Source organism: Hypanus sabinus, unplaced genomic scaffold, assembly GCF_030144855.1.
Source record: "Hypanus sabinus isolate sHypSab1 unplaced genomic scaffold, sHypSab1.hap1 scaffold_849, whole genome shotgun sequence".
NCBI classification, from domain to species: Eukaryota; Metazoa; Chordata; class Chondrichthyes; order Myliobatiformes; family Dasyatidae; genus Hypanus; species Hypanus sabinus.
This window is the reverse complement of record NW_026781702.1, coordinates 161,577-188,946: the sequence shown is the minus strand read 5'-3', so window position 1 is coordinate 188,946 and position 27,370 is coordinate 161,577. Positions and strand designations below refer to the sequence as shown.

Genomic DNA, 27,370 nt, shown 5'->3' with positions numbered 1-27,370 from the left:
TCTCTCCTCACTATCTTCCTATTTCGCTCCCAAGAATGCCTCTACCCGATTCAATTTCGCTTCTCTCTCCAGCTTACTCTTTTTTCCTCTATTTCCACTCTCTAATCTGCCTTTCTGTCTCGCTGCTCTCCTCACTAAGCCTTCTCATTTTGTCTCCCTTCCCTCTCTACCCTACTTTCCCTCTTCCCACTATCACCCGCTCACAGTGAACGTTACCGGACTGAAGTGTGACCGGGCCGCCTATCGTTTTTCAGGGAAAGCCGCCGCCCACTAGGCAGTGGTGATTAGATACATCCTGCACAGTAAGTAAAGGGGTATATTAAAGGAAATGGGGCGGTAGGATAGTAGCTTAGGGGGTAGTTAAGCGATGGGACGCTGATGGGACGGTGAGGAGGGAGATTAACTTTGTGCCTGACCCCGGGATTGTGTGATGGGACGGTGTGGAGGGAGATTCTCTCTGTGTCTGACCCCGGGAGTGTGTAATGGACGGTATGGAGGGAGTCTCCCATCACACACTCTCAGGGTCAGACTCTGAATGAACCTCCCTCCACACCGTCCCGTCACACACCCCCGGGGTCAGACACAGAGTGAATCTCCCTACTCACCGTTCCATCATACTCTCCCGAGGTGAGACACAGAGTGAATCTCCCTCTACCCCGTCACATCAGACATAACGGGGCAGGAAAGAGATTGATGCCTCCTCCCTCCCTCACTACCGCTCACACTTCTCGATGGATACAGTGAGTCCGGTTTTACGCGCTGCATTTTCAAGTAAGTCTCACTGTCGTCCATCCTGTCGAAAGATCCCTCTGCTTCTCTGAGCTCAGCGAGACAAAAAATCACCAGATGAGCAGCTGATAAAGGGAGGGACAGACAGCAGGGGGAGGAAGTACTGAGGAAGAGGGAGATTGAGGGTGTAAGAGTCGTGGAGAATCACATGCAGTCTGGAGTGAGGGGAAGGATACGTCTTTGCAAAGTGAGACGTGGAATACTGGGGTGAGAAAGGGGGGAAGTAGGGAGAGATAGGTGGTATTCCTGTGGAGAAGTTAGGGGAGAGAGTAAGAAAAGTGAGGGCGAGTTGACTGGCGAAAGCAGGAGAGAATCAGAGATAGAGAGACACGGTTAGGGAGGGGCTAAGGGGCGATTGATGTTGAAGGAAGATGGAATTTGGAGTTACACAGGAAGGGAAGAAAGGAGAGAGAAAGGAATGGAAGAGGGGAGAGGGTGAGGGATGACAAGTGAACAGGTAGGCAAAGACGGACGGATATATTTTCACACTTTCAGAGCCTTTGTTGTGGGAGATTTTACAACGAATACCCTGGTTTGAGAGTCATTACTCCCATTGCTCTGCTTATCACCGGGGCTTCAGACCCTCTGTGCTCTGGAAAAGTCCGCGTCAACCCGTAACTCCCTCCGAAGTAAGCGAGCCCCCTCCCTCCGAGAGGACGTCCGTACAACAGATTGCCATTTTTAGAGAGTGCTGAAAAATAAACGTGACATTTAGACATTGAAGTTTACAGGAAACCACCCCGGTGTCTGAGGTTTGACTCTCTTCACCAATTGGAACAAAAGCTGGGGGTTGTCAGCATTTCAGAGAAGTATTGAAAGCGTGCGGCTACACTGACTGGGCCGGCATACAGACAGGAAAAATAAAAATAGCAGTGACGTCAGCCCAACAGACGGAACTTCAGCAGTTCTCACAGAAACACTCCATCACTTCTGTCTATTCCTTTCTCTCTCTGCGACCGTCACTCTCTCCTCTCTATCCTTCTATTTCGCTCCCATGAATGCCTCTACCCGATTCAAATTCGCTTCTCTCTCCAGATCTCTCTTTTTTCCTCCATTTCCACTCTCTGCTCTGCCTTTCTATCTCACTGCCCTCCTCACTAAGCCTTCTCATTTTGTCTCCCTTCCCGCTCTGCCCCACTTTCCCTCTTCCAACTATCACCCGCTCACATTGAACGTTACTGGACTGAAGTGTGACCGGGCCGTCTGTAGTTTTCCAGGGAAAGCCGCCGCCCACTGGACAGTAGTGATTAGTTACATCCTGCACAGTAAGTAATGGGGTACATTAAAGGAAATGGGGCGGTAGGATAGTAGCTAAGGGGGTAGTTCTGCGATGGGACGCTGAAGGGCCGCTGTGGAGGGAGATTCACTCTGTGTCTGACCCCGGGAGTGTGTTATTGGACGATGTGGAGAGAGATTCACTCTGAGTCTGACCCCGGGAATGTTTGATGGGACGATGTGGAAGGAGATTCGCTCTGTGTCTGGGTCAAGCACAGAGTGAATCTTCCTCCTCAATGTTCCATCAACCACTCTCGAGGTCAGACACAGAGTGAATCTCCTTCCACACCGTCCAATCACACTCTTCCAGTGTGAGACACATAGTGAATCTTTCTCCACATCGTCCGATCACACACTCCCGGGATCACACACAGTGAGAAGCTACCTGCACGCTGTTCCATCACACCCTCCCGGGTATGGGCAGAGAATGATTTTGCGTCCACACTCTCCCAACACAGTCTCCCGGGTTCAAACATAGGGAAGTTCCCTCCGCACTTTCCGATTACACAATCTCAGGATCAGCTCACACCACCGTCTCCCGGGGTGAGACAGAGAACCATCATAGAACCGAGAACATAGAATAGTTCAGCACATTACATTCCCTTCTGCCAATAATGTTGTGCTTCCCGTCAAACCCTGCATCACATATAACCACCCACCTTAAATCCATCCATATACGCGTCTAGCAGTATTTACACTTAACTAGTAACTCACTGACTCAGGCAGTGCATTCCCCGCACCAAGCACTCTCTGAGTGAAAAACATCCCTTTAATATCGCCCTTGAACTTCCCTCCCGTTACCTTAAAGACACGTCCTCTTGTACTTAGCGGTGGTGCCCGGGGGAAGAGGCGCTGGCTATCCACTCTGTCTATTCCTCTTCATACCTGGTACACTTCTATCATGTCTCCTCTCATCCTCCTTTTCTCCAAAGAGTAAAGCCCTAGCTCCCTTAATCTCTAATCATAATGCCTTCTCTCTAAACCTGGAAGCATCCTGGTACATCCCCTTTGTACCCTTTCCAATGCTTCCACATCATTCCTATAGTGAGGCGACCAGAATTGGACACAGTACTCCAAAGGCAACACGAGTGAATCTGCAGATGCTTGAAATCAATAAAAACACAAAAATGCTGGCAGAACTCAACAGGCCAGACAGCATCTATGGGAGGAGGTAGTGACGATGTTTCGGAACGAAACCCTTCATCATGGTTTCAGCACGAAACGTCGTTACTACTTCCTCCCATAGATGCTGTCTGGCCTCCGAAGTTCTGCCAGCATTTTGTGTTTTTACAATGCTCCAAGTGTGGCTTAACCAGAGTTTTATAGAGCTACTTCATTACATCGTGTCCCTTAAACTCTATCCCTCGACTTATGAAAGCTAACACCCCATAAGCTTTCTTAACTACCTTATCAACCTGAGAGTAAACTTTCAGGGATCTGCGAGCATGTACCCCCAGATCCCTCTTCTCCTCTACACTACCAAGTACCCTCCCAATTACTTTGGAGTTTGACCTTCCAAAAGTGTACCACCTCACGCTTCTCCGGTTTGAACTCCATCTGCCGGATCTCAGCCAACTTCTGCATCAGTGACTCTCTTCGGTCTGCGACAATCCTCTACACTATATACAACACCACCAACCTTTGTGTTGTCTGCAAACTTAACAACCCACCCTTCTACCCCCACATCCAGGTCGTTAATAAGAATCACAAAAAGTAGAGGTCCGAGAACAGATCCTTGTGGGACACTACTAGTCAGAACACTCCAATCTGAAAGTACTCCCACCACCCCAACCCTCTGCCTTCTACATGCAAGCCAATTCTAAATCCACCTGGTCAAACTTCCATGGATCCTGTGCCTTCTGACTTTCTGAATAAGCCTACCATCTGGAACCTTGTCAAAAGCCTTACTAAAATCCATTTTGATCACATCCACTGCACTACCTTCATCTATATGCCTGGTCATCTCCTCAAAGAACTCTATCGGGCTTGGTAGGCACGATCTGCCCTTCACAAAGCCATGTTGACCGTCCCTGATCAGACCATGATTCTCTAAATACCCATAGATCCTTTCTCTAAGAATCTTTTCCAACAGCTTTCTCACCACAGACGAAAGGCTCACTGGTTTATAATTACCCGGACTATCCCTACCACCCTTATTGAAGAACGGGACAACATTCGCCTCCCTCCAATCGCCCGGTACCATTACTGTGGACAACAAGGACATAGAAATCCTAGCGAGAGGCTCAAAAATCTCTTCCCTCGCCTCGTGAAGCTGCCTGTAGAATATGCTGTCAGGCCACGGGGACATATCTGTCCTAATTTATTTTATAAACTCCAACACCTCCTCTCCCTTAATATCAACATGCTCCAGAACATCAAACTTACTCAGATTGTCCTCACCGTCATCAATTTCCCTCTCATTAGGGAATTCCGAAGAGGAGTATTCATTGAGGACTTCTCTCAGTTTCTCGGCCTCCAGGCACATCTTCCCGCTTTTATCTATTATCGGTCGTACCTTTACTCCTGTCATCCTTTTGTTCTTCACATAATTGAAGAATGCCTTGATGTTTTCCTAGACCCTACTCGCCAAGGCCTTCTCAGCCCCTTCTTTATCTCCTTTCTTGCTACCTTATATTCCTCTACAGACCCGTCTGATCCTTGTTTCCTAAACCTCATGTATGTTGCCTTCTTCCACCTGGCTCGATTTTCAACTTCACCTGTCACCCATTGGTCCTTTAGCTTACCATTCTTTATTTTCCTCACAGGGACAAATTTATCCCTAACATCCTGCCAAAGATCCTTAAACATCGACCACATGCCCATAGAACATTTCCTTGCGAAACCATCATCCCCATTCGTATCCGCGTTCCAGCCTTGTGGCCTCATAATTTGCCCTTGCCCAATTAAAATACATTCCTGTCCTCTCTGATTCTATCCTTTTCCATGATAATGCGAAAGGCCATGGATCGGTGATCACTGTCCCCCAGATGCTCACCCACTGACAGATCTGTAACCTGACCCGGTTCGTTACCTAATACAAGATCTAGTACGGCATTCACCCTCGTCGGCCTGTTAACATGCTGTGACAGGAATCCATCCTGGAAACATTTAACAGACTCTGCCCCATCTAAACCTTCGAAACTAATCAAGTGCCAAATAATATTAGGGAAGATAAAGTGCCCCATGATAATAACCCTGTTATTTTTGCACCTTTTCAAAATCTGCCTCAAAATCTGTTCCTCGGTATCTCTGCCGCTTCCAGGCCTATAGAATACTCCCTGTAGAGTAAACGCTTCCTTCATGTTCCTGACTTCTACCCAAACTGTCTCAAAAGAGGACCCTGCTACATTATCCACACTATCTGCACCTGTAATAGTATCCCTGACTGGTAATGCCACCCTTCCTCCCCTTTCACTCCCTGTCTATCCCTTTTAGGGATAGATCATGCAGTCCTGGTTTCAGATACAGAGTGGAGCTCACAGCACCACGTCCCATCATACACTGCCGTGGTCAGACTCAGAATGATGCTCTCTCCACAGCGTCCCAACGCACACTCCCGGGGTCAGAAACGCAGTGAAGCTCCCTCCGCTTTTGTTGTTATCAGGCAACATTGCCTGTATGGAAATGGAAGTATCCCCTCCTGAATGTTCTTTCCATTTAGAATAATATGATGGGTTTCGACAACATATCACAACTCTCAACTGTGCTGCAAAATAATTATCTCTTAGAGAATGTAGGCCCCATCCCCCCATTTCACTACGAACTCTATACCTTTTTGAGACGAACTTTAGTCGTTCTACCTTGCAAAATATAGCTTGACAACATTTTGTTCCATTCATTTAATTGATTTTGATTAATCTCTATTGGTAGGCTCTGAAAGAGATATACTTGTCTGGGCAGTATATAACTTTAAAAGATTCAATCCTTGAACTGAGACTAAAGATCTAAATCGCTTCCATCTTGTTATATCTTCCTTAATTGTTATATATGTATATATATAGACTGATAATTGCATTCGGATAATTTTGCCAGAACTTTTGGCATAATGATGCCAAATATTCGAACGACTCTGTTTGGATATTTAATTTCAATTTCTCCTGCTGTGCTATATTTTACGAAAGCAATTGATTTTTTTAATCTATGTTGATCTTGCATCCGGATAATTGACCACATTGTTCAAAGTATTCCATCAATTTAAATAAAGAGTATGTTGGGTGCCCGAGATAGATCAAGATGTCATCCACGTAACAAGCCAATTTCTACTCTTTTCCTCTAATAGTAATTCCCCTGATATCTTCATTTTGTCTGATGTATTGAGCTAATGGTTCCAGATATAATGTGAAGCTTTGCGGTGACCATGCACAACCCTGCCTTGTAGCCCTTTCTATGGTAAGACTATTTGATAAATATCGTTTGATTTTAATCCTCGCAGTAGGGTTGTCATATAGTGCCTGGATAGTTTTAATAATTGTGTCATTGAAACCAAATCTATACAAAACTCCCTAAAGAAAATTCCAATTAAGCGAATCAAATGCGTTTTCAGCGTCCACGATTATCACTATTGATTCGATTTCAGTGTTTTTGTATATGATCCATAATGTGAAATGTCCTTCGTATATTGTCTGGTGTCTAGCGCTGTTGAAAAAACCTGTCTGATCGTCATGTGTCAGTATGGGTAGAAACTCTTCTAATCGTTTGGTCATGATGTAGATAAATAATCTACGATCTCCATTAAGAACGGATATTAATGTAAATGACCCGCATTCCATTTTATCCTTCCGGTATAGCTGAGATTATCGCTTCCTTCCAAATGGGTGGCATCTGTGCCTTTTTAGAGCCCAGTTCAGTGTGGGGAGTAAGGCGGGAAATAACTCATTTTCAAATACTTTGTCCCACTCTGCCGTATACCCATCTGATCCTGGTGACTTGGCTAATTTAAGCCTACTAATTGCAGCTTTTAATTCAACTTCAGTTATGTCATCAGTTATTGTTCTATTTTGTTCTTCGCTTAAAGTGGTTAACTCCAGAGAAGCCAGAAAGGTGTCAATTTGAGTTATCCTTCCCCTTGGAACTTATAGAGTTTCGTAAAGCAGTTCAAAAGCTTCTTGAATTTCACTTCGATTGTTTTTAATCAATTTTGTTCATGAATCCCTAATACTATGGTTTGGATTTTCTAATATCCTTTTATTATGTTTCCCCGCTAGTACTTTCATAGAATTAGATCCATTTTCATAACGTCACTGGTTCAGGAACATTATTCTTTTCTTGATTTCTTGCGTAGCCAAACTATTAATATATATATTTTTTTCAATTTCCTCTAATGTATCCTGTGCCAAATTCACGTTGTGTTTTTTTCTTGCTCCTTCAGCACACTTTGCAATTTCTCTAATAGTTTAATCCTTTTTTTTCTTATATGAAAATATCGCTATAATTTTCCCTCTTAAAAGAGCCTTCAGAGAATCCCATAGAATGGGAGTTTAAACCTATCCATTATCACTGAATTCTAAGAAAAGACCAATTTATTTTTTAATTTGTTCCTTAAAATAGAGATCATTCAGTAGAGCTGAATTTAGTTTACAAATAGTATTCTTTAGTTGTAGGTCATACTCAAAAGATAAATATAGAGGTGCATGGTCACTTACATCTATGGTCCCAAATCCACAGGTGTTTATTTTGTCTTTGTCTTTTCCAAATGTTATGGAATTGTCTATTCTTCTACATACAGAATGGTTAGCAGAATAATGAGGATAATCCCTTCTGTTGTGGGAAAAGTTCCCTCCATATAAAAATTAGACCAAATCCTTAAAATGTGTATTAACTTTCTTATGTAAAGATTTTAGACAACAGACAATAGACAATAGGTGCAGAAATAGACCATTCGGCCCATCGAAACTGCACCGCCATTTTGAGATCATGGCTGATCAATTCCTATCAATACACGGTTCCTGCCTTGTCCCCATATTTCTTGATTCCCCTATCCATAAGATACCCATCCAGCTCCTTGAAAGCATCCAGAGAATTGGCCTCCACGACCTTCCGAGGCAGTGCATTCCAGACACCCACAACAGTCTGGGAGAAGAAGTTTTTCCTTATCTCTGTCCTAAATGACCTACTCCTTATTCTCAAACCATGTCCTCTGGTACTGGACTCACCCAGCATCTGGAACATATTTCCTGCCTCTATCTTGTCCAATCCCTTAACCATCTTATATGTTTCAATCAGATCCCCTCTCAATCTCCTTAATTCCAGCGTGTACAAGCCCAGTCTCTCTAACCTCTCTGCGTAAGACAGTCCAGACATCCCAGGAATTAACCTCGTGAATCTACGCTGCACTTCCTCTACAGCCAGGATGTCCTTCCTTAACCCTGGAGAACAAAACTGTACACAATACTCCAGGTTTGGTCTCACCAGGGCTCTGTACAAATGCAAGAGTATTTCCTTGCTCTTGCACTCAATTCCCTTTGTAATAAAGGCCAACAATCCATTAGCCTACTTCACTGCCTGCTGCACTTGCTCATTCACCTTGAGTGACTGATGAACAAGGACTCCGAAATCTCTTTGTATTATTCCCTTGCCCAACTCTATACCGTTCAGATAATAATCTGTCTTCCTGTTCTTACTCCCAAAATGGATAACCTCACACTTATTTACATTAAACGCTATCTGCCAAGTATCTGCCCACTCACCCAGCCTATCCAAGTCACACTGAATTCTCCAAACATCCTCATCAAATGTCACACTGCCACCCAGCTTAGTATCATCAGCAAATTTGCTGATGTTATTTTCTACCCCTTCATCCAAATCGTTAACGTAAATGCTAAACAGCTGTGTTCCCAATACCGAGCCCTGTGGCACCCCACTAGTCACCAGCTGCCATTCCGAGAAACACCCATTCACCGCTACCCTTTGCTTTCTATTTGTCAACCAGTTTTCTATCCATCTCAATGCCTTCCCCGCGATGCCCTGAGGTTTGATTTTACCCACCAATCTTCTATGTGGGACCTTAACAAATGCCTTCTGAAATCGAGGTACACTACATCTACTGGATCTCCCCCGTCTATCTTCCTGGTTACATCCTCGAAAATCTCCAACAGATTAGTCAAGCAGGATTTACCCTTGGTAAATATGCCACTATTTCATCCTTAATAATGGACTCGAGCATGTTTCCCACCACCGATGTCAGGCTGACAGGTCGATAGTTCTCTGTTTTCTCCCTCCCTCCTTTCTTAAAAAGAGGGATAACATTAGCCATTCTACAATCCTCAGGAACTGATCCTGAATCTATGGAACATTGGAAAATGATTAACAATGCATCCGCAATGTCCAGAGCCACCTCCTTTAGTACCCTAGGGTGCAGACCATCTGGACCTGGGGATTTGTCAGCCTTCTGTCCCATCAGTCGTCTTATCACCGTTTCCTTCAGAAATGTCAATCTGTTTCATTTCCTCTGTTACCCTATGTCCTTGGCCCATCCATATATAAGGGAGATTTCTTGTGTATTCCTTAGTGAAAACAGATCTAAAGTACTCATTAAATTATTCTGCCATTTCTCTGTTTCCCATAACAATTTCACCGAATACATTCTTCAAGGGCCCAACATTGTTCTTAACTATTTTCTTTCTCTTCACATACCTAACAAAGCTTTTGCTATCTTTCTTTATATTCCGGGCTATCTTGCGTTCGTACCTCATTTTTTCTCCCCGTATTGTCTTTTTAGTTAAGTTCTGCTGTTCCTTAAAAATTTCCAAATCATCTGCCCTCCCACTCACCTTAACTCTGTCATATTTCCTTTTTAATAATGCTATGCAGTCTCTGACTTCCTTTGTCAACCACTGAGGCCCCTTTCACCCCTTTGAATCCTTCCTTCTCTGGGGGATGAACTGATTTTGCACCTTGAGCATTATTCCCAAGAATACCTGTCATTGCAGTTCCTTTGTCTTTTCTGCTAGGCTATCCGTCCAGTCAACTTTGGCCAGCTCCTCCCTCATGGCTCCATAGTTTCCCCTGTTCAACTACAACACTGACACCTCCGATCTGCCCTTGTCATTCTCAAATTGCAGATAAAAGCTTATCATATTATGATCACTACCTCCTAATGGCTCCTTTACTGCAAGATCACTTATCAAATCCTGTTCATCACATAACACTAAATCCAGAATAGTCTTGTCCCTGGCCGGATCTCGTACAAGCTGTTCCAAGAATGCATCCCTTAGGCAATCAGCAAACTCCCTATCCTGTGGTCCAGCACCAACCTGATTCTCCCAGTTCACCTGCATGTTGAAATCCCCCATAACTACTGCGACATTACCTTTGTCACATGTCAATGTTAACTCCCTATTCAGCTTGCACCCAATATCCATGCTACTGTCCGGTGGCCTGTAGACAACACCCATTTGGATACTTTTGCCCTTACTGTTCCTCAGTTCTATCCACACGCTCTACTTCTCCTGACCCTATGTCCCCCCCTTGCAAAGGACTGAATCTCATTCCTCATCAACAGGGCCACCCCACCCCCTCTACCCACATTTCTGTCCCTACGATAGCACATATATCCTTGCACATTCATTTCCCAGGTCTGATCTCCCTGCAGCCATTTCTCCATTATCCCAACAACATCATAGTTACCCATTCGCACCTGACCTTCAAGCTCATCCGCCTTATTTCTGACACTTCGTACATTCAGATATAGATTTTGTAGCCCATTTCTCCTCGCACTGTTTAAATCGCTGCCTATTGTGCTTAACACAGCTCCCCGAACTCCCATCGGGCTATACGCCCCCTAGAATATTGTTGTCCTTCCTAAATTTACTTATTCTTTCTGCACATTTAACTCCATGTTCCGTCAGACCATCAGTCTGTACATGTGTCCTCCTTATCACTTGTTCCGCCTCACCTTTCTCTACTACACACTTAATATTCCGGAACCGTGTAGTCCCGCCATGTCCTTTATTCTTCATCTCGTTATCACATTCTGTATCTCCGCATTAGATTAACCCCCCCCAACCCCAAAAAAAAACACTATCAAACTTCCCTGCAAGAACGTTAGCACCGTTCCAGTTCCTGTGTGAACCGTCCCGTCGGAACAGATCCCACCTTCCTTGGAACAAAGCCCAATTATCTAAAAACGTGAAGCCCTCCCACCTGCACCATTCTCTCAGCCACGTATTAGTCTGTATAATCTTTCCGCTCTTTGTCTCACTCGCACGTTGCACAGGTAGTAATACTGAGATTGTTACCCCGGAGGTCCTGCTCTTCAGCTTCGCAAATAACTCCCTGAACTGACTACGCAGGACCCTTTCACTCATCCTACGCACGTCGTTGTTCCCTACATGGACCACAACATCTGGATTCTTGCCCTCCCTCTCGAGAATAAACTGCAAAGGATTTGAGATGTCTCGGACCCAGGCAGCAGGGAGAATGAAGATGGAGTTTCACTCTGTCTCTCACCCGGCGAGTCTGTGTAATCGGGCGGTTCGGAGGGATCTTCACTTTACAACTGACGCCGGGAATGTGTGATGGGCCGGTGTGAAAGGATCTCCATTTGTGTGCCTGACTACCGGCGTATATAATGGTCTGTGTAGGGAGAGATTCATTGTTCATTGGTTCTATTTTCCAGAGCAAAGATGGGGCTGAGCAACGTTGTTCCAACTCTGTTTCAAATAGTCATGGAATAAATTCAAAACAGGATGAGGAATGCGTGATATATCCACTACAGAGTGAAATTCCCTACACTCCATCCGATCAAATATATCGGGAGTCAGACACAAAGAAAAGCTCCGTCCACACCGTCCCATCACAGACTCCCGGGGTCAGACAAAGAGAGAATCTCCCTCCACACCGTCCCATCACACACTCCCGGAGTCAGACACAAAGTGAATCTCCCTCCATACCGTCCAATCACACAATCCTGGGGTCAGATACAGAGTGAATCTCCGTCTACACCGTCCGATCACACACTCCGGGGGTCAGACACAGAGTGAATCTTCTTCGACACCGTCCCAAAACACACTTCGTGGTCAGACACAAAGTGAATCTCCCTTCACACCGTCCAATCACGCACACCAGGGGTTAGCACATGGTCAACGTCGCTCCACACCGCTTGTGTTATTTCTCCTAACTTAAACCGGATATCGATCTCTCAGTTCTGAGCTTCTCCACCTCTCTGTGTGTACAGGCCGGTCGTTTGGCTTCAGAACACTTCCGCACAGCGACTGCAAACTCACCACCCCTCCACAGCCTCCCCCTGCTCCGCCTCACTCCTTAGTTCTACCTCTGGTCTCACACACACTTATTGTCACTGAGACAGACACACTGCTGCAGACTACAGGAACGCTTAACTGCAGCTGATTGGTGAGAGGAGAGAGAGAGTGTCAAGAGGGGGATTAGCTCTGTTTCTGAATCCGTTTTTTTCTATTTGACTTTGAGGCAGCAGATTCACTCTGTGTCTGGCCACTGGAGTGTGTAATGAGACCGTATGGAAGGAGATACACTTTGTGTCTGACCCCAGGAATGTGTGATGGGACGTTGCGGAGGGAGATTCACTCTGTGTATGACCCCGGCTGTGTGTGATGGGAAGGTGCTGAGAGAGATTCACTGTGTGTCTGACCCTGGGAGTGCGTGATGGGATGCTGTGGAGGGAGATTCATTCTGGGTCAGACCCCGGGACTGTGTGATGGAGCGGTGTGGAGGGAGGTTCACTCTGTGTCTGACCCCGGGAGTGTGTGAAGGGACGGTGTGGAAGGAGATTCAATCTGTGTCTGACCCCGGGGGTCTGTGATGGGAGAGTGTGGAGGGAGATTCACTCTGTGTCTGACCCCGGGAGTGTGTGAATGGACGGTGTGGAGGGAGATTCACTCTGTGTCTGACCCCGGGGGTCTGTGATGGGAGAGTGGGGAGGGGTATTCACTCTGTGTCTAACCCCGGGTGTGTGTGATGGTACGCTGTGGAGAGAGATTTACTCTGTTTCTGACCCGGGAGTGTGGGATGGGAAGGTGTGTAGGGAGATTCACTCTGTGTCTGAACCCAGGATTATGTGACGGGACAGTGGGGAGGGGTATTCACTCTGTGTCTAACCCCGGGTGTGTGTGATGGTACGCTGTGGAGAGAGATTTACTCTGTTTCTGACCCGGGAGTGTGGGATGGGAAGGTGTGGAGGGAGATTCACTCTGTGTCTGAACCCAGGAGTGTGTGATGGGAAGGTATGGAGGAAGATTCACTCTGTGTCTGACCCCGGGAGTGTGTGATGGATGGTGTGTAGAGAGATTCAAACTGTGCCCGACCCCGGGAGAGTGTGATGGGACACTGTGGAGGGAGTTTCACTCTGTGTCTTATCGCTGGATAAGACAAGTGAAAAGGATCGTGATCAGGATGAGGTCGACGTAGAGCCGGCCTGTGTGCTGGACAATGTGGAGATTAGAGAAGAAGAAGTTCTGGATCTTCTTAAAAACATTAAGATTGTTAAATGCCAGAGGCCGGATCTGATACACCCCAGGTTATTGGGGGAATTGAGAGAAGAGATCACAGGAGCATTAGCCATGATCTTTGAATCTTCTTTGGCTGCAGGGGATGTGCCGGAGGACAGGAGAATGGCAAATGTACTTCCCCTGTTTAAAAAAGGTAATAGGAAGAAACCTGGGAACCATAGACCCGTGAGTCTTACGTCAGCGACAGGCAAACTGCTTGAAACTATTGTTACGGATAGGATCTCCGAAGATATGGAGAAGTACAGTCTACTCACGGATAGTCAACGCGGCTTTGTGAAGGGAAGATCGTGCCTCACGAGCCTGATTTGAGTGTTTTGAACAGGTTACAAAAGAAATTGATGAGGGTAGGACAGTGGATGTGGTGCACATGGACTTAAGCAAAGCATTTGACTATAGTAGTATGTAAGAGCTGTCTTGGACATGCACATGGATGAAAGACAAATGGAGGTTTATGGGGTAGTGTGGATTTAGTATTTTTTAAGTATTATATGGGTCAGCACAACATGGAGTGATGAAAGGCCTGTCCTGTGCTGTAGTATTCTATGGTTCTGTGGTCCCATGGGACGGGGTGTGCTGGGACTGGGAACTTGATTCAGTGTTTGACCCCGCAAGTGTGCGACGGACGGAGTGGAGAAAGCTTCAGCCTGTGTCTAACCACGGTAGCCTGTGATGGGTAGCTGTGAAGGGTGTTCACTCTGTGCCTGATCCGGGAATGTACAGAGGACGGTGTGGAGTGAGCTTCACTCCGAGTCTGACCCCGGGAGTGTGAGATGGGACGGTGTGGAAGCAACTTTACTTAGTGTCGAACGCATTTTGTATGTCCTGTGGCTGTGTTTTGGTTTATTGTCTCTGTGTCTGATTCCGAGAATGTGTCTTGGGAGATTGTGTTCGGAACTTCTCTGTCTGTCTGGCAACAGGATTATGTAATGGTACAGTTAAGGGGGACTTCAATCTGTCTCTAACCCGGTGAGTCTGTATGATCAAACACGTAGAAATTTGCAGATGCTGGTGGGTAACAGCAAGCCAGGCAGCAACTGTAGGGAGAAGCACTCTTCTCGTTTCTTATTATCTTTCTTTTCAGTTAGTCCTCACGAAGGGTCTCGCCCGAAATGCTGACAGTGCGTCTCCCTATAGAAGCTGCCTGGCCTGCTTTGTTCCACCAGCATTTTGTGTGTGGAGTCTGTCTGATCGGACGGTTCGGTGGCATCTCCACTTTACAACTGGCACCGGGATTGTGTGAAGGGCCGGTGTAAAAGGATTCCTACTCTGTGTCTGAATACCGGCGGATGCAATGGACGGTGTGGACAGAGAATCACTGGTCATTCGTCCTATTTTCCAGAGCAGACAGTGAGGCGAAGCACTATTATTCTAACTCGGTTTTAAAGCGTCTTGAAACAAATTCAAAAGAGGAAGAATTATGCGTGATATATCCACCCCAGAGAGAAGCACCCTGCACAACATCACATCACTTACATCGGGGGTCAGACACATCGACATGGTCCGCCCACACCGTCCCATCACACACTCCCGGGGTCAGACCCAGAGTGAATCTAACTCCTCTCTGTCCCATCCTACACTCCCGGGGTCAGACACAGAGTGAATCTCCCTCCACACTGTCTCATCACACACTCCCGGGGTCAGAACCAGAGTGAATCTCCCTCCATTCTGTCCCATCTCACACTCCCGGGGTCAGACACAGAGTGAATCTCCCTCCAGACTGTCCCATCACACACTCCCGGGGTCAGACACAGAGTGAATCTCCCTCCACACTGTCCCATCACACACTCCCAGGGTCAAATCTATCACACCTCTATCAAATCTCCTCTCAAACCTCTACATTCTAGAGAGTACAGTCCGAACCTATTCAATCTTTACTTTTAACTTAGATCCGCCAGACCAGCGATATCCTTGTAAATGTTCCCTGTACTCTTTCAACCTTATTGACATCTTGCCTGCAGCTTGGTGACCAGATCTGCACACACAACTCCAAATTAAGTCTTACCAATGACTCAGACTATTTAACGTAATATCTCAGTTCCTGTACTCAGAATATTGATTTATGAAGGCTAATGAGCCAAAAGCTTTCTTTACCACCCTGTCTACCTGTGACACCAGTTTGATCGAATTATGGACCTGTGTCCCTCCCATCCCGTCCTCTGTATTGCACGACACATCGGTTCACACACACACACACACACAATCTGCGAGTGAGACGCAAAATCCGAGAGGACTGGGAAGCCGCAGGAATGGGGATTGGTGAGATGGGAGGAAGGGGGCTTCTATCTGTTTCTTTCTCCCGTAGCGCGTGCCTCGATTGAGCCCAGGAAAGGGAGCTTCACAAAATATTTCAATCCAAGTGCGTGATATGAGACGGTGTTGATTGAGCTGGTCTCTGGCAGTGTGTGATGCGACTGAGTGCAGTGAGTTTCACTCGATGTCTCACTCGCGTTATGTACGTGAGACAGTGTGTAGGGAGCTTCATTTATTCTCTGACCCCGGGAATGTGTTTTGGGACGGGGAAGAGTGAGCTTCTCTCTCTGTCTGACCCCGGGACTGAGTAATAGAACAATTTGGAAAGAGCTGCACTCCATTCCTGATCAGGGAATTGTGTCATGGATCGTTGTGGAGGGAGCCTCTCTCTGTGTCTGACTCCGGGAGGATAAATAGGGTTGTATGGAGTGAGCCTCCGTCTGTGTTTAAGTCAGATGACATATAGTTTTGGTGTCTCCAACCAGAGATCAGAAGCCCGGTAAATGTCACTCACTCGTGTGGACGAGTGTATATTTAAAAAAAAACAGCGATTCACGGAAGTTTCGGAGTGAGGAAATTCTCACCGGTCAGGTCTCTGGCAATGAGCATGGTTCTGTGAGTCAGAATTGAAGCAGGGTGGGGGAGATGCGGCGAGTTGGCTCTTTGACACTTGATTGGCTCTTTGACAGGCACTTGGATGTGCAGGGATTTGGGACGAAGGGTATATTCTGCTCTGTGATTTACGCTCACGGCTCTGCTTGAGGGAATGTGAGTCATTTGAACTCAGATGTTGGGAAGAGCAGGGGTGGGGTAGATCAGGGAATATGACGATGGATTGACAGACACATAACGATTTTTCCACAGACGACATGGAAAGTGAACGACCCGCAAGAAGACAGCGATCAGACTCAAGCATATGGCTAATCTGCGTTTTAAAAGCGGCCTTCATTACCACGTGTATCTTCTGGAGGCTTCATGGTGAGTTTCACATCGTTTGGAACAACCAAACCGCAGAGACTAAAAATGGCCACTGTAACAGCGACACATTCCCAACATTTTCCAAAAACACCCTTTACGGTGATATCAACACACCTCTCACTGTGGTACTGACGGGTCTCTCCGCATGACCACGACTAACCTCTCACCGTGACACCGATAGTTGTTTTCCACTGTCACACCAATACACCAAACACTATGACACCGACGAGTATCTCACTGCAGCACCGTCAAACCTCGCACTGTGACCCCGACATATCTCTCACCGTGACAGACAGACACACCGCGATGTGACCCGGTACACCTCTTACATGGACCCAGAAACACCTTTCACTGTGACAGATACACGTCTCTCACTGAAACACCGACTGGGAATCAACTTTCACCGCGATACTGATGCAGCCCCTATCGTGATACCAACAAAAACCTCGCTGGTACCCCGATATGCCCTGCAACGTGACCCAGACACGTACCTCACAGTGGCGCCAACGCCTCTCACTGTGCCACCAGCACCCTTCACCGTGACACCGACAGGACACTGTTCGTGACCCGCTCAGCATCTTGACGCTGACACACTATAAACGCCAAACATCCTTCACCATCTCAGATAACCTCTGAACGAAACTACAAACTTCTTTGCGTGGAAAATCAGGAGATGAACAGGACCCAACGTCAATATCGACAAACAGTTCCATGAGTCAAACCCAACTTTGAATCCAAGATATGTGAGATTTCCCACCTGGATCTCTCCCAGAGAACCTGTCTCAAAGCAATTCCGAAACACACCTCACAGTGACACCGACACGCCCTTCAGCGGACACTGAGACACCACTGATACCCACAGGCTCCTCAACGTGACCCGCCCAGCTCGGCACCGTGACAAGGATTAACAAGTCACTGTAACACCCCTCACCCAGTCAGTATCGCCCAGCAACATAACACGATGCACCGCGCACTGAGACAATTACCCACACCTCACCCTGACACACGCAAACCCCTTACCGTGATACCGACACCTAAATTCTCAATGACACCGACATAGTCGTCTTCATCACACCGACACACACCTCAGCGTGACAATATCCCACACAGCGTGGTCATGACATGCCTCTCACGGTGACACAAACACACTCCTCTCAATGAGACCAGCACCCACACATTACACAGATACTCCACCCACCGTGACACTGCCAGACCCCCTCTCTGACGTTTCCCTCGCCGTGACATCGAGATACACTTCATTGTGACCCGGAACACCTCTCGCATGGGCACAGAAACTCCTATCACAGTGACACCAACACATCCCTCACAGCAAATCGGACCTGCGCCGCGCTGATACACGGAATCGATCATCACCACGATTCTGACACAGACCCCAGTTTAACAACAAGAAGACCTTCACTAGGACATTGATATAACCCTCAGCGTGACACAGGCACGTCCATCAAGTTTGCGCCGAAGTCTCTCACCGTGCCACCAGCTCACCCTTCACCGTGACACTGACACAACACTCTCTGTGAGCCGTTCGGGATCGTGACGCTGACTCACGTGTCACTGTAAACGCTACACATCCTTCATCATCTCTCTCAGAATTACAGATTCGTCAGTCTAAGGTCACTTTCGACCGAAAGTACCATGAGCTAAACTTAACCCTTCTATCCACAATATCCGAGAATTCCCACCTGAATCTCTCCGGGAGAACCTGTCTCAAGAACCTCTCTGCGCTCAACTCTGATCTGTCCGATATTAAACGAAGGCACAGGGATCTCCGTCACCAGTTCACTGAGATGGAAACGAAGTACAGATCTGTCAACGAAACCAAGGCTCGAATCTGTGAATTGTTGACCAGCAGAAGAGGTGAGGCATCATCCCCCTCTTTCACCCGCTCCTCATCACCGGGCAGGCATGGAGAGAGGAAGCGTCACTCTGTGCTTGACATCGGGAGTGTGTGAAGAGATGGTATGGAGGGTGATTCACTCTGTGTTTGACCCGGTGAGTGTATGACGGTGCTGCGTGGAGGAAGTTTCAATCTATCTCTGAATACGGGAGTGTGTGAAGAGGTGTAATTGAGGGTGATTCACTCTGTGTTTGACCCGGTGAGTGTGATGGGGCTGCGTGGAGGAAGTTTCACTCTCTCACTGAATCCAGGAGAGTGTGATGGGACGTTGTGGAGGTGGATTCACTCTGTGTCTGACCCCGTGAGTGTGTGATGGGACAACGTGGACGTGAGCTTCCCTCCATGTCTGACGCCTGGTTTGTGTGATCGCACCGTGTGGACAGAGATTCATCCTGAGTCTGGCCGTGTTAGTTTGTGATCGGACGGTGAGCAGCGAACTTAAATACGTGTCTCACCCCCGGCGTGTACAATGGGTATCCGTGTCTGACCCTGTGTGCGTGAGATCAGAAGATGTGACGGGAAGCAGGGTGGGGGTGCGGGTTTCATGTTTCCTGACACCGGGAACAGTGACGCGTGCCAGGATGGTGTTCCGCTCCGTGTCTGATGCCAGTGGTGTGTGACAGGACGGTGCGGAGGGAGCTGCTGTCGTTTCCTGATCCCTGTGTCGTGTGATGTCACCGGGTAGAAGCAGCATCGTACTGTGTCTGAGCACAGGAGTTAGCGGCGGGATGGTGCAGAGACTGTTTCAGTTTCTATCTGATCACGGGAGGCTTTAATGGGGTTCACACTTTCTTTGTCCGCAGGACTGTGTGATGGGAGGGGGTGCAGGGAGCTTCACTCCATGTTTGCCACAAAGAGTGTGTGATAGAGTGGTGGAGTGAAAACTCAGTCTGAGACTGACCCCGGTCATATATGATGGAACAGTGTGGAAGGATCATCAATCTATCTGAAACCGGGAGAGTATGATGGGACCGTGAGACAAGAGCTTCATTCTTCGTCTGATCCCGAGAGCGTGCGACCGGTCATTATGGGTGGAATCCAAGTTTGTGTTTGACCTGTCAGGAATTGTGTTGTTCAATGGCCAGCAGGGACCTTCACTCTATAACTGACTCCAGGTGCCTGTGATCGGATGGTGCCGAGGTATTTTCATTGCGTGTCTGACCCCGGGAGTGTGTGATGGGACAGTGTGGAGGGAGATTCACTCTGTATCTGACCCCGGGAGTGTGTGATGGGATGGAGTGGAGGGAGATTCACACTGTACCTGACCCCGGGAGTGTGTGATGGGACGGTGTGGAGGGAGATTCACACGGTATCTGATCCCGGGAGAGTGTGCTGAGATGGTGCGGACGGTGTGGAGGGAGATTCACTCTGTGTCTGACCCCGGGAGTCTGTGATGGGACGGTGTGGAGGGAGATTCACACTGTATCTGATCCCGGGAGAGTGTGATGAGATGGTGCGGACGGTGTACACAGTTTTTGACTCTGCGCGTGTATGATGGGAGAGCGAGAACGAGCTTCCCTCCATGTCTTCTTCCGGTCGTCAGTCATCAGAAGGTGCTGAAGGGAGAGAGAGAGAGAGAGAGAGAGGAGAGCATCACTCTGTGTCCTGACTCCGGGTCTGTGATATGGATTGTTTGGAGGGAGCTTCACTGGGCCTGATCCTTGTTAATGTGCGACGGGACGGCGTGAGGGCCGAGGACTTTCAATCTGTGCCTGACCTGAGCTGTGCCTGATGGGACCGCGTGGCGTGAAATTTACTCTGTGTTTCACCCCGGGAAAGTGTGAAGGGAGATTCACTCTGTGTCTCATTGTTTCTTGTTAATAATTTCCAGAGCAAATTGTTTCTAAGGACTGGATCAAAAATAAATATCGGCGTTATTACGTATCCACGTTTGAAACAACTTTCTGTAAAGCTATGCAAGAATGTTCAAAGCGTGACTCAAGGCTGCTGGAAATCAATTCAACAGATGAAGCGGTATGTGTCACAGCACAGGGACATCACACAGTAACACAGGAATCATCAGATACCCGCAGGGACAGCCACGGATTGAAGCTATCTCCACACCTTCCCATCATACAATCCCTGGGTCAGACTTAAAGTGAATCACCCGCCACACCGTCCCAACTCGGGGTCAGACATAGAGTGAAGCTCCCTCCGCACTGTCCCATCACACACTCCCGGGGTCAGACACAGAGTGAATCTCCCTCACACCGTCCCATCACACACTCCCGGGGTCAGACACAGAGTGAATCTCCCACCACACCATCCCATCCCACAATCACGAGGTCAGACACAAAGTAAATGCCCCTTCACACCGTCCCATCACACATTCTCGGGATCAGACACAAAGTGAAGCTTGCTCCGCACACTCCCATCAAACACTCAGGGATTCCTGTCGTAATCAACAGAGAGAAGCTACGTAAATTGTTTTCAATTCTTGGCATTAATAAAATAAATTTAATTTCCCAGAGCTTCGTATCCCACAAACTTTTGTACCTAACCCGTGCATACTGGATTGGAAAATGCGAAGACGGGTGAGATTTGTACTGATATGTAGGGTGAGAATCGGGCATTGACATAGCCCTGACGGGAGAAAATGGGATTAGTTTCCGATTAGACTGTTCGAGGTTGTCGGGAGCGTGTGGTTAAATGGGAACACTTTGGGCCCGACACGTGTCCGTCAGCAAAGGACCGGGCAATGTATATTACGGAAACTGCCAGGGGACAGTGGGGAGAGTTCAGTGCACCGTGATTATTATTGGTACTGACGCATGTGGGTGAGGACAGCGCGGTGTAGTGGGATTATTTTCGCGATAGTCGCCGGTCTATGAGGAGAGGGAGCAACAGTGGGATTAGTTTGGTGAATGACAAAGATCTGAGGGCGAGAGTGGGACGACTGGATGAGTTTGGAGACGATACAGGGCGATGGGCACACAGTGGGTGAATGGGATTAGTTTGCGAACTGAGAAAAGGATGTGGGAGAGAGGGTGGTATACGACAGGGGGCGGTGCAGAAGCTATTGGAAGAGCGCGGTGCAGTGGGATGTATTGGGAGACAGACACGAAGCGCCGGCTAGAGTGTGGGGCAAACGGATTAATCTGGGACCGGCTGAGGGAAGAGTGTGGAACAGTGGGATTCATTTCGGGACAGCCATAGCTCTGTGGTGAGACGGTGGAACAGTGGGGTTTCTTCGGGACTGAAGCAGATCAAGGTAGAGAGGGTGGGCCGGTTCGATTCGTATGGGGACTGACAGTGGACTGTGGTGAAGAAGCGGTTCGGTGGGATTAGTTTGGGAGACACAGGGCTGTGGGGAGACATTGGGACCATGGTTTCTGTCTGGGTCCTAACACGGCACCGTGGGGAGAGAGTGGTGGAGTGGGATGAGTTTGGGTACTGACACAGGCTGTTAGGAGAGAGCGATTTCATAGGATTAGCTTGGGGACGGTCTCGGCTCGGGTTCTCTACTGAAGCTGCTTTGTCTCTGTTGAAATTGTTTACCCCTCCTGGATAGGACTGTGGGCTTGGCCCTCCTGTACAATCAGTCCCCGGGGCAGTCCGTCTGCAGAGACTGCGAGTCCTACGTGAGAGATAGTCCTTGTGACAGTGATCAGCGTTTCATCTGCGAGAAGTCGGCACCTTTGTTCGCGGATATTCCTGAAGAGATCCATGGTCTCTGCCAACAGCCAGTGGAGGCGACATGATTCAGGTGACTGCCCCATTCCTCCTCCTTCTCTCTCACTCCTAAATCCTTTCAAATTACCTTCCCACCCACTCTGCCCCTTCCTCCTACTCCATCTAATCCTCTTGTCGGCATCATATTCCACCCCTCCCGGACTCCAACAAACCTTGCCGTCACTCCCCTTCTTTCTCGCCATTCCCCCGGGGCCGCACTTCCCCGCTCCCTCTACCTATCTCTCTCCCCTCCCCGTGCTCTCTAAACCCTCCGTCTCCCTGATCTCTCTCTTTCTCCTTTCCACTCACTCTCACCTCAATCCTGTGGCGTCTGGTTCTCGAGAACCCAACCCTGGGTGAAAGTTTGTGCGCATTCCCTCTGTCTGTGCCCCTCTCGGGTTTATACAACTCTGTAAGGTTATACCTCCGCACCAGGGAATGAAGTCCCAACCTTTCCTCCCTCCCACCATAGCTCAGTCCTCCGAGTTCCGGCAATATCCCGGGGGAGCTCCCTGTACAATATGTCCATTTCACTGACATTTTTCCTAAAGCAGGGCGGCCTCACCGACGTCTTGTCGCACAGCAACGTGACCTCCCGACTCCTGTACTCGATGTGACTGGTGAAGACCAGCGGGTCAAGTGTCCTGTCCACCCTATCGGGTGTTTTCCTGCGGAATCGCTATTTCAATTATTATCTGAAGCTTATAACCCCTGGAATTCGTTTTTTGATGCACCAGTACGGATCAAAGATGTACAATTAATGTAAATTGCCAATATTAATAAACACCGCAGAAATGTCGATTTCCTGCTGACACGTTGAAAGATGTGATGGCGCAGGGGAAGAAGCTGTTCCTGAATTGTTGTCTGTTGGTGTTCTGTCTCCCGGAGCTGTCAAATACTCCTCCTATAATACCACATCCAATCTCGTTATCATTCCCGTGAACCCTCTCCAATGTCTCACATCCCCTGTGAGATAAGCGATCGAGACTTGCTCACAATACTCCAAATGTGGCCACAGTAGTGACGTGACTTATTGAGCCTGAGAATGACGTCCTTGCGTTTACGTCCCAGTCCTCTCGAAATGAATGCTGTCATCGCATTTGCCTTCCTCACCGCCGGCTCAAGCTGCAGGTTAAACTTCTGGGAAAGCTGCACGAAGTCTCCCAAATCCCTCTGCACCGCAGATTGTTTTTAACCCGTTTTGACATTTGACAACAGATAAAACACCCTGAAGTTTTATGCTTTTGTACAGGTGCTACAAATGTTTGTACATTGAGGCTGCTCCGGGTTGAATTTGACACGCAAATATTGAAGTGGATTTTAGATCACTGAAGAATTAATTAAGGATTCGTCACCAATTTATTAACGTCATATCGACTATTTTTGCATACCAAATAGACCGGCATACCAAATGGGCCGGCTGAAAATTGACCCAGACCATTCTGTGAAGATAGAGAATATGAACAGATTGCCTAGGTTAAAAAAAAAAATCCCTCCCTTCAGAAAATATTCTGCGATTTTAAGTCTTTTTTCTTATTGCATGCCCATACGATTCCCGGCACTGTATTCTCTCTGCCACGCCTATTCCCATTCTCCTAATCTGTCTGAGCGCTTCTGCAGCACCACCCCCCCCAGCTTCCTCAGCACAACCTGTCGCTCGGTAACGTTGCTATCGACTGTGGTTTCCCGATGAGGGAGTCTATCATCCCGTTGCAGAGTGTCGGACACCAGTCCGGGATTTGGAGTCGGTGATTAAACCTGGGAGCACGTGCCCGCTGAATAATCCACATCCTGTCACCCGCACTCACAGTATCCGGGACAGAATTCCAGACGACTGGGATGGCGGAGTGCTGGGGATTGCTGAGACGGGAGAGTGGAGGAATGAGGGATTAGTTCTCCTATTGACTTGGGTAGTGTGTGATGCGATTGTGCGGGTTTTGAGCTGGTGAGTTGCAGTTGAATCTAAACAATATCTGAACGGTGGATGTATGAAGGAATGGGGAACAGGGAATTCACTCTGTGTCTGTACCAGAAAAAATATGATGGGACACTGTCGGGGTAGCATCACGTGTTTGATTACGGGGGTCTGCCATGGGACTGAGTTCCATGTGGAGGGAACTGCTCTCTGTCTGCTCCGGAAAGTGTGTGATAGGACGGTGTGCAGGGATCTTCACACTGTTTCGGATCCCGGGAGTGTGTTTTTGCACGGCGTGGAGGGAGTCGCACTCTGTGTCTGACCCCAGCAGTGTGTGATGGGACAGTGTGGAGGGAGATACAGTCTCTCTCTGACTCCGGAAATACGTTATACGTCTGTGAGTGGGAGCTTCACCTCTTTCCGAAAATTTGGCACAGGGTGGAGGGAGCTTTACTCCTTGTCTGACCTGGAACTTGTGTGGTGTAATGTTGGTGAGGGAGCTTCACTCAGCGTTTGACTCCGGGTGTGTATGAATCGTGCCGGGAATCGTATGGACAGGCAATTTAAAAAAAAAGGCTTAAAATCGCAGAATATTTTCAAAAGGGAGGGATTTTTTTTAACCCAGGCAATCTGTTCATATTCTATATCTTCACAGAATGTTCTGGGTCAATTTTCAGCCGGAGGTATGGAGGAGTACCGCTCAGGGTCTGACTGACGGTGTCAGAGTTTCTTATATATTTCCCCTTGGAACAGCCTCCAATCAGAGTTCGGGAAATGTGTGCATTATATCCAGTGCCTCGCGTTTGTTTGAACAACAACCGATCCGCAAGGCGGGTTCATCAGCAAGAGAAAATAAAGATAGAAACATAGGAACATAGAAAACCTACAGCGCCAATGCAGGCCCTTCGGCAACAATGTTGTGCCGAACACGTCCCGACATTAAAAAAATATTGCTCGGCTTACCAATAGCCCTCTATTTTTCTAAGCTCCATGCACCTATCCAAAAGTCCTTTAAAAGACCCTATCGTATCTGCTTCCACCACCGTTGCCGGCCCGCCCATTCCACGCACTCACCACTCTCTGAGTAAAAAAACTTACACCTGACATCTGCCCTGTCCCTTCTCCCAGCACTTTAAACCTGTGTCCTCTAGTGGCAACCATTTCAGCCCCAGGAAAAAAGCCTCTGACTATCCACACGATCAATGCCTCTCATCATCTTGTCGTTATACGATGACTCTCTGTCAGGTCATACTGGGAGGAAACCAGACCGAATGTTCAGTTCGCTGGAAACTGGGTGACGGTCCGGAGATTCAACGGGGTTAACCATCCAGTCCCAGTACAGCGTCTCCCTGTGGCCAAACTGCACAATAACAGGCACATCAGTTTGTATGTCTCTGGGCGGGATAGACGGGTTAAAATGACCAAGTCGAGGTATGTCTCACAAGTCAGGAAGACACATGAACATCCATGAATACAGCCAAACGTGACAGCCTTACTCCAGAAACATGGTGCAAATCCCGATATCAGCATTTAAACACGGCAGAAGGCAGAAAATATGTATAAAACAGAAAAATACCAACGCAGTATTGAAGGCCTTCGGTCAACTGAATACCACTGATATTTGCAGTGGACCACAACAGAGCCTGTCTTCTGCCGAGCGAGCACTGGGGGGCAGCACAGACTCCTGCCCGAGAGGCCACGCCACACCGCCCCGCCGTGCTCAGCTCCTTCACTTCCTCTGCCAGCGAGAAACTCTGTCAGTTTACACATCAACTTGAGTTGAAATAATATCTCAGCGGGAATTTTTGCCATAAAACTAGAGATACAGGGGGATGAAAACCGTAATGCCATCACAGATAGAAAACTTGTTGGAACAGATGTCGTTAAGTCCACCGACGAAGTCAATAAGCAAAATGTTTAGCCAGCTGGCACTCACGTTCTGAGCTGCCTACGTTTCAATGCAGAATGTGTTGTCCGAAAGGCAGATGAGCTCAGGGCGGGAGTCAAAGTCTGGAAGTATGAGATTGTACCCAATAGTGAGACTTAGTTGCAGGAGAGGCAGGAACGTTAGCTTAATATTCAGGGATTCGGCTGTTTTATTTGTGCTAATGAGCAAACAATGCAAACATGAGGGGCAGCTTTGCAGTCAGGGAAAATGTCACGGCGGTGTTCAGTCAGGACAGACAGGGAACACGTCTAGGTGAGGATATTTGGACGGAACTGAGGAATAAGAAAGGTATGAACTCGATCATGGGGCCATATTATCAATCACCTAATAGTGCCGGGGATTCAGAGGAGCAAATCTGTAGAGAAACATAAGTTTGTGATATTTTAACAGATATTCACTGTGAGCCCAGTTCCGTGAAAGGACCAGTGGGGTAGTTTCTCAAATGGTTTCAAGAAAGTTTCCTTCATCATTAGGTAGATATTTCCAACCAGAGAGTGCAATACTGGATCTCCTCCTGCGGAATGGAACAACGCAGGGGACAAAAGTTTGTGCAGGCGACCACTTTGTATCTCGTGGCAGTCCGAGTCTTAAAGGGATGATATTGCCATTAGATTCAAGGTGATTATGGAAAGGGGTAATTATGACCTCGGGTTTAGTTCTAAATTGAATGAAGGCTGACTGTTTTGTCGGCAGGATTGATCTGGCAAGTGTGGTTTCGGCCAGGTTGTTTTCTGGCAAAGATGTAGCTGCGAAGTTGGAGGCCAGGCGCTGTTTCATAAAAATACTGGGAGGTGTCGGATCACAAACAACAGCGCTGGAAATGGATTTCCTACGGTTGAGCACTGAGTGCTCAGCATGAGCGCTTGAATTACAAACTTTCCAGGAAGGATTGTGACAGGCAGAAACTGTCAGTCCGAGTCTTAAAGTGAAAGTGACAGGGAAGCACACTCCAAATGAGGCCTCAGCAGAGCCTTAAAATTGAATCCTTGCCCGGAGGGGAGATGAATGCGAACCTTTTATGAGCTTCCTCACCACGGAGTCCTTGAACAGTCCAGCCTGGTGGTGGCAAAGGTTTCCAGTGGCCCAGCAGGTAGGCATTCGGAACCCGGGGACCGGCGAGTGCTCAGTCATCTGACTGATGATTC

At 47.7% G+C, this 27,370-nt stretch overlaps 1 protein-coding gene across 1 annotated transcript; it reads left to right on the top strand.

The window, feature by feature from the left end:
• LOC132390301 (uncharacterized) lies at window positions 1–22,391 on the top strand. Its single transcript, XM_059962919.1, has 6 exons — window positions 1–302; window positions 16,662–16,775; window positions 18,384–18,650; window positions 20,522–20,664; window positions 21,160–21,224; window positions 22,202–22,391. Exons 2-6 carry the CDS (start codon window positions 16,667–16,669, stop codon window positions 22,389–22,391), a joined length of 774 nt encoding a protein of 257 aa, XP_059818902.1. The 5' UTR covers window positions 1–302; window positions 16,662–16,666.
• Window positions 22,392–27,370: the final 4,979 nt, after the last annotated feature.

Coding starts and splice junctions, on each gene's coding strand:
- LOC132390301 (XM_059962919.1), top strand. CDS start 16,667: ATGGAAAGTGAACGACCCGCAAGAAGACAGCGATCAGACTCAAGCATA. Junction 18,651..20,521: donor ATTGTTGACCAGCAGAAGAG/GTGAGGCATCAT, acceptor AATAATTTCCAG/AGCAAATTGTTTCTAAGGAC. Junction 20,665..21,159: donor TCAATTCAACAGATGAAGCG/GTATGTGTCACA, acceptor TTAATTTCCCAG/AGCTTCGTATCCCACAAACT.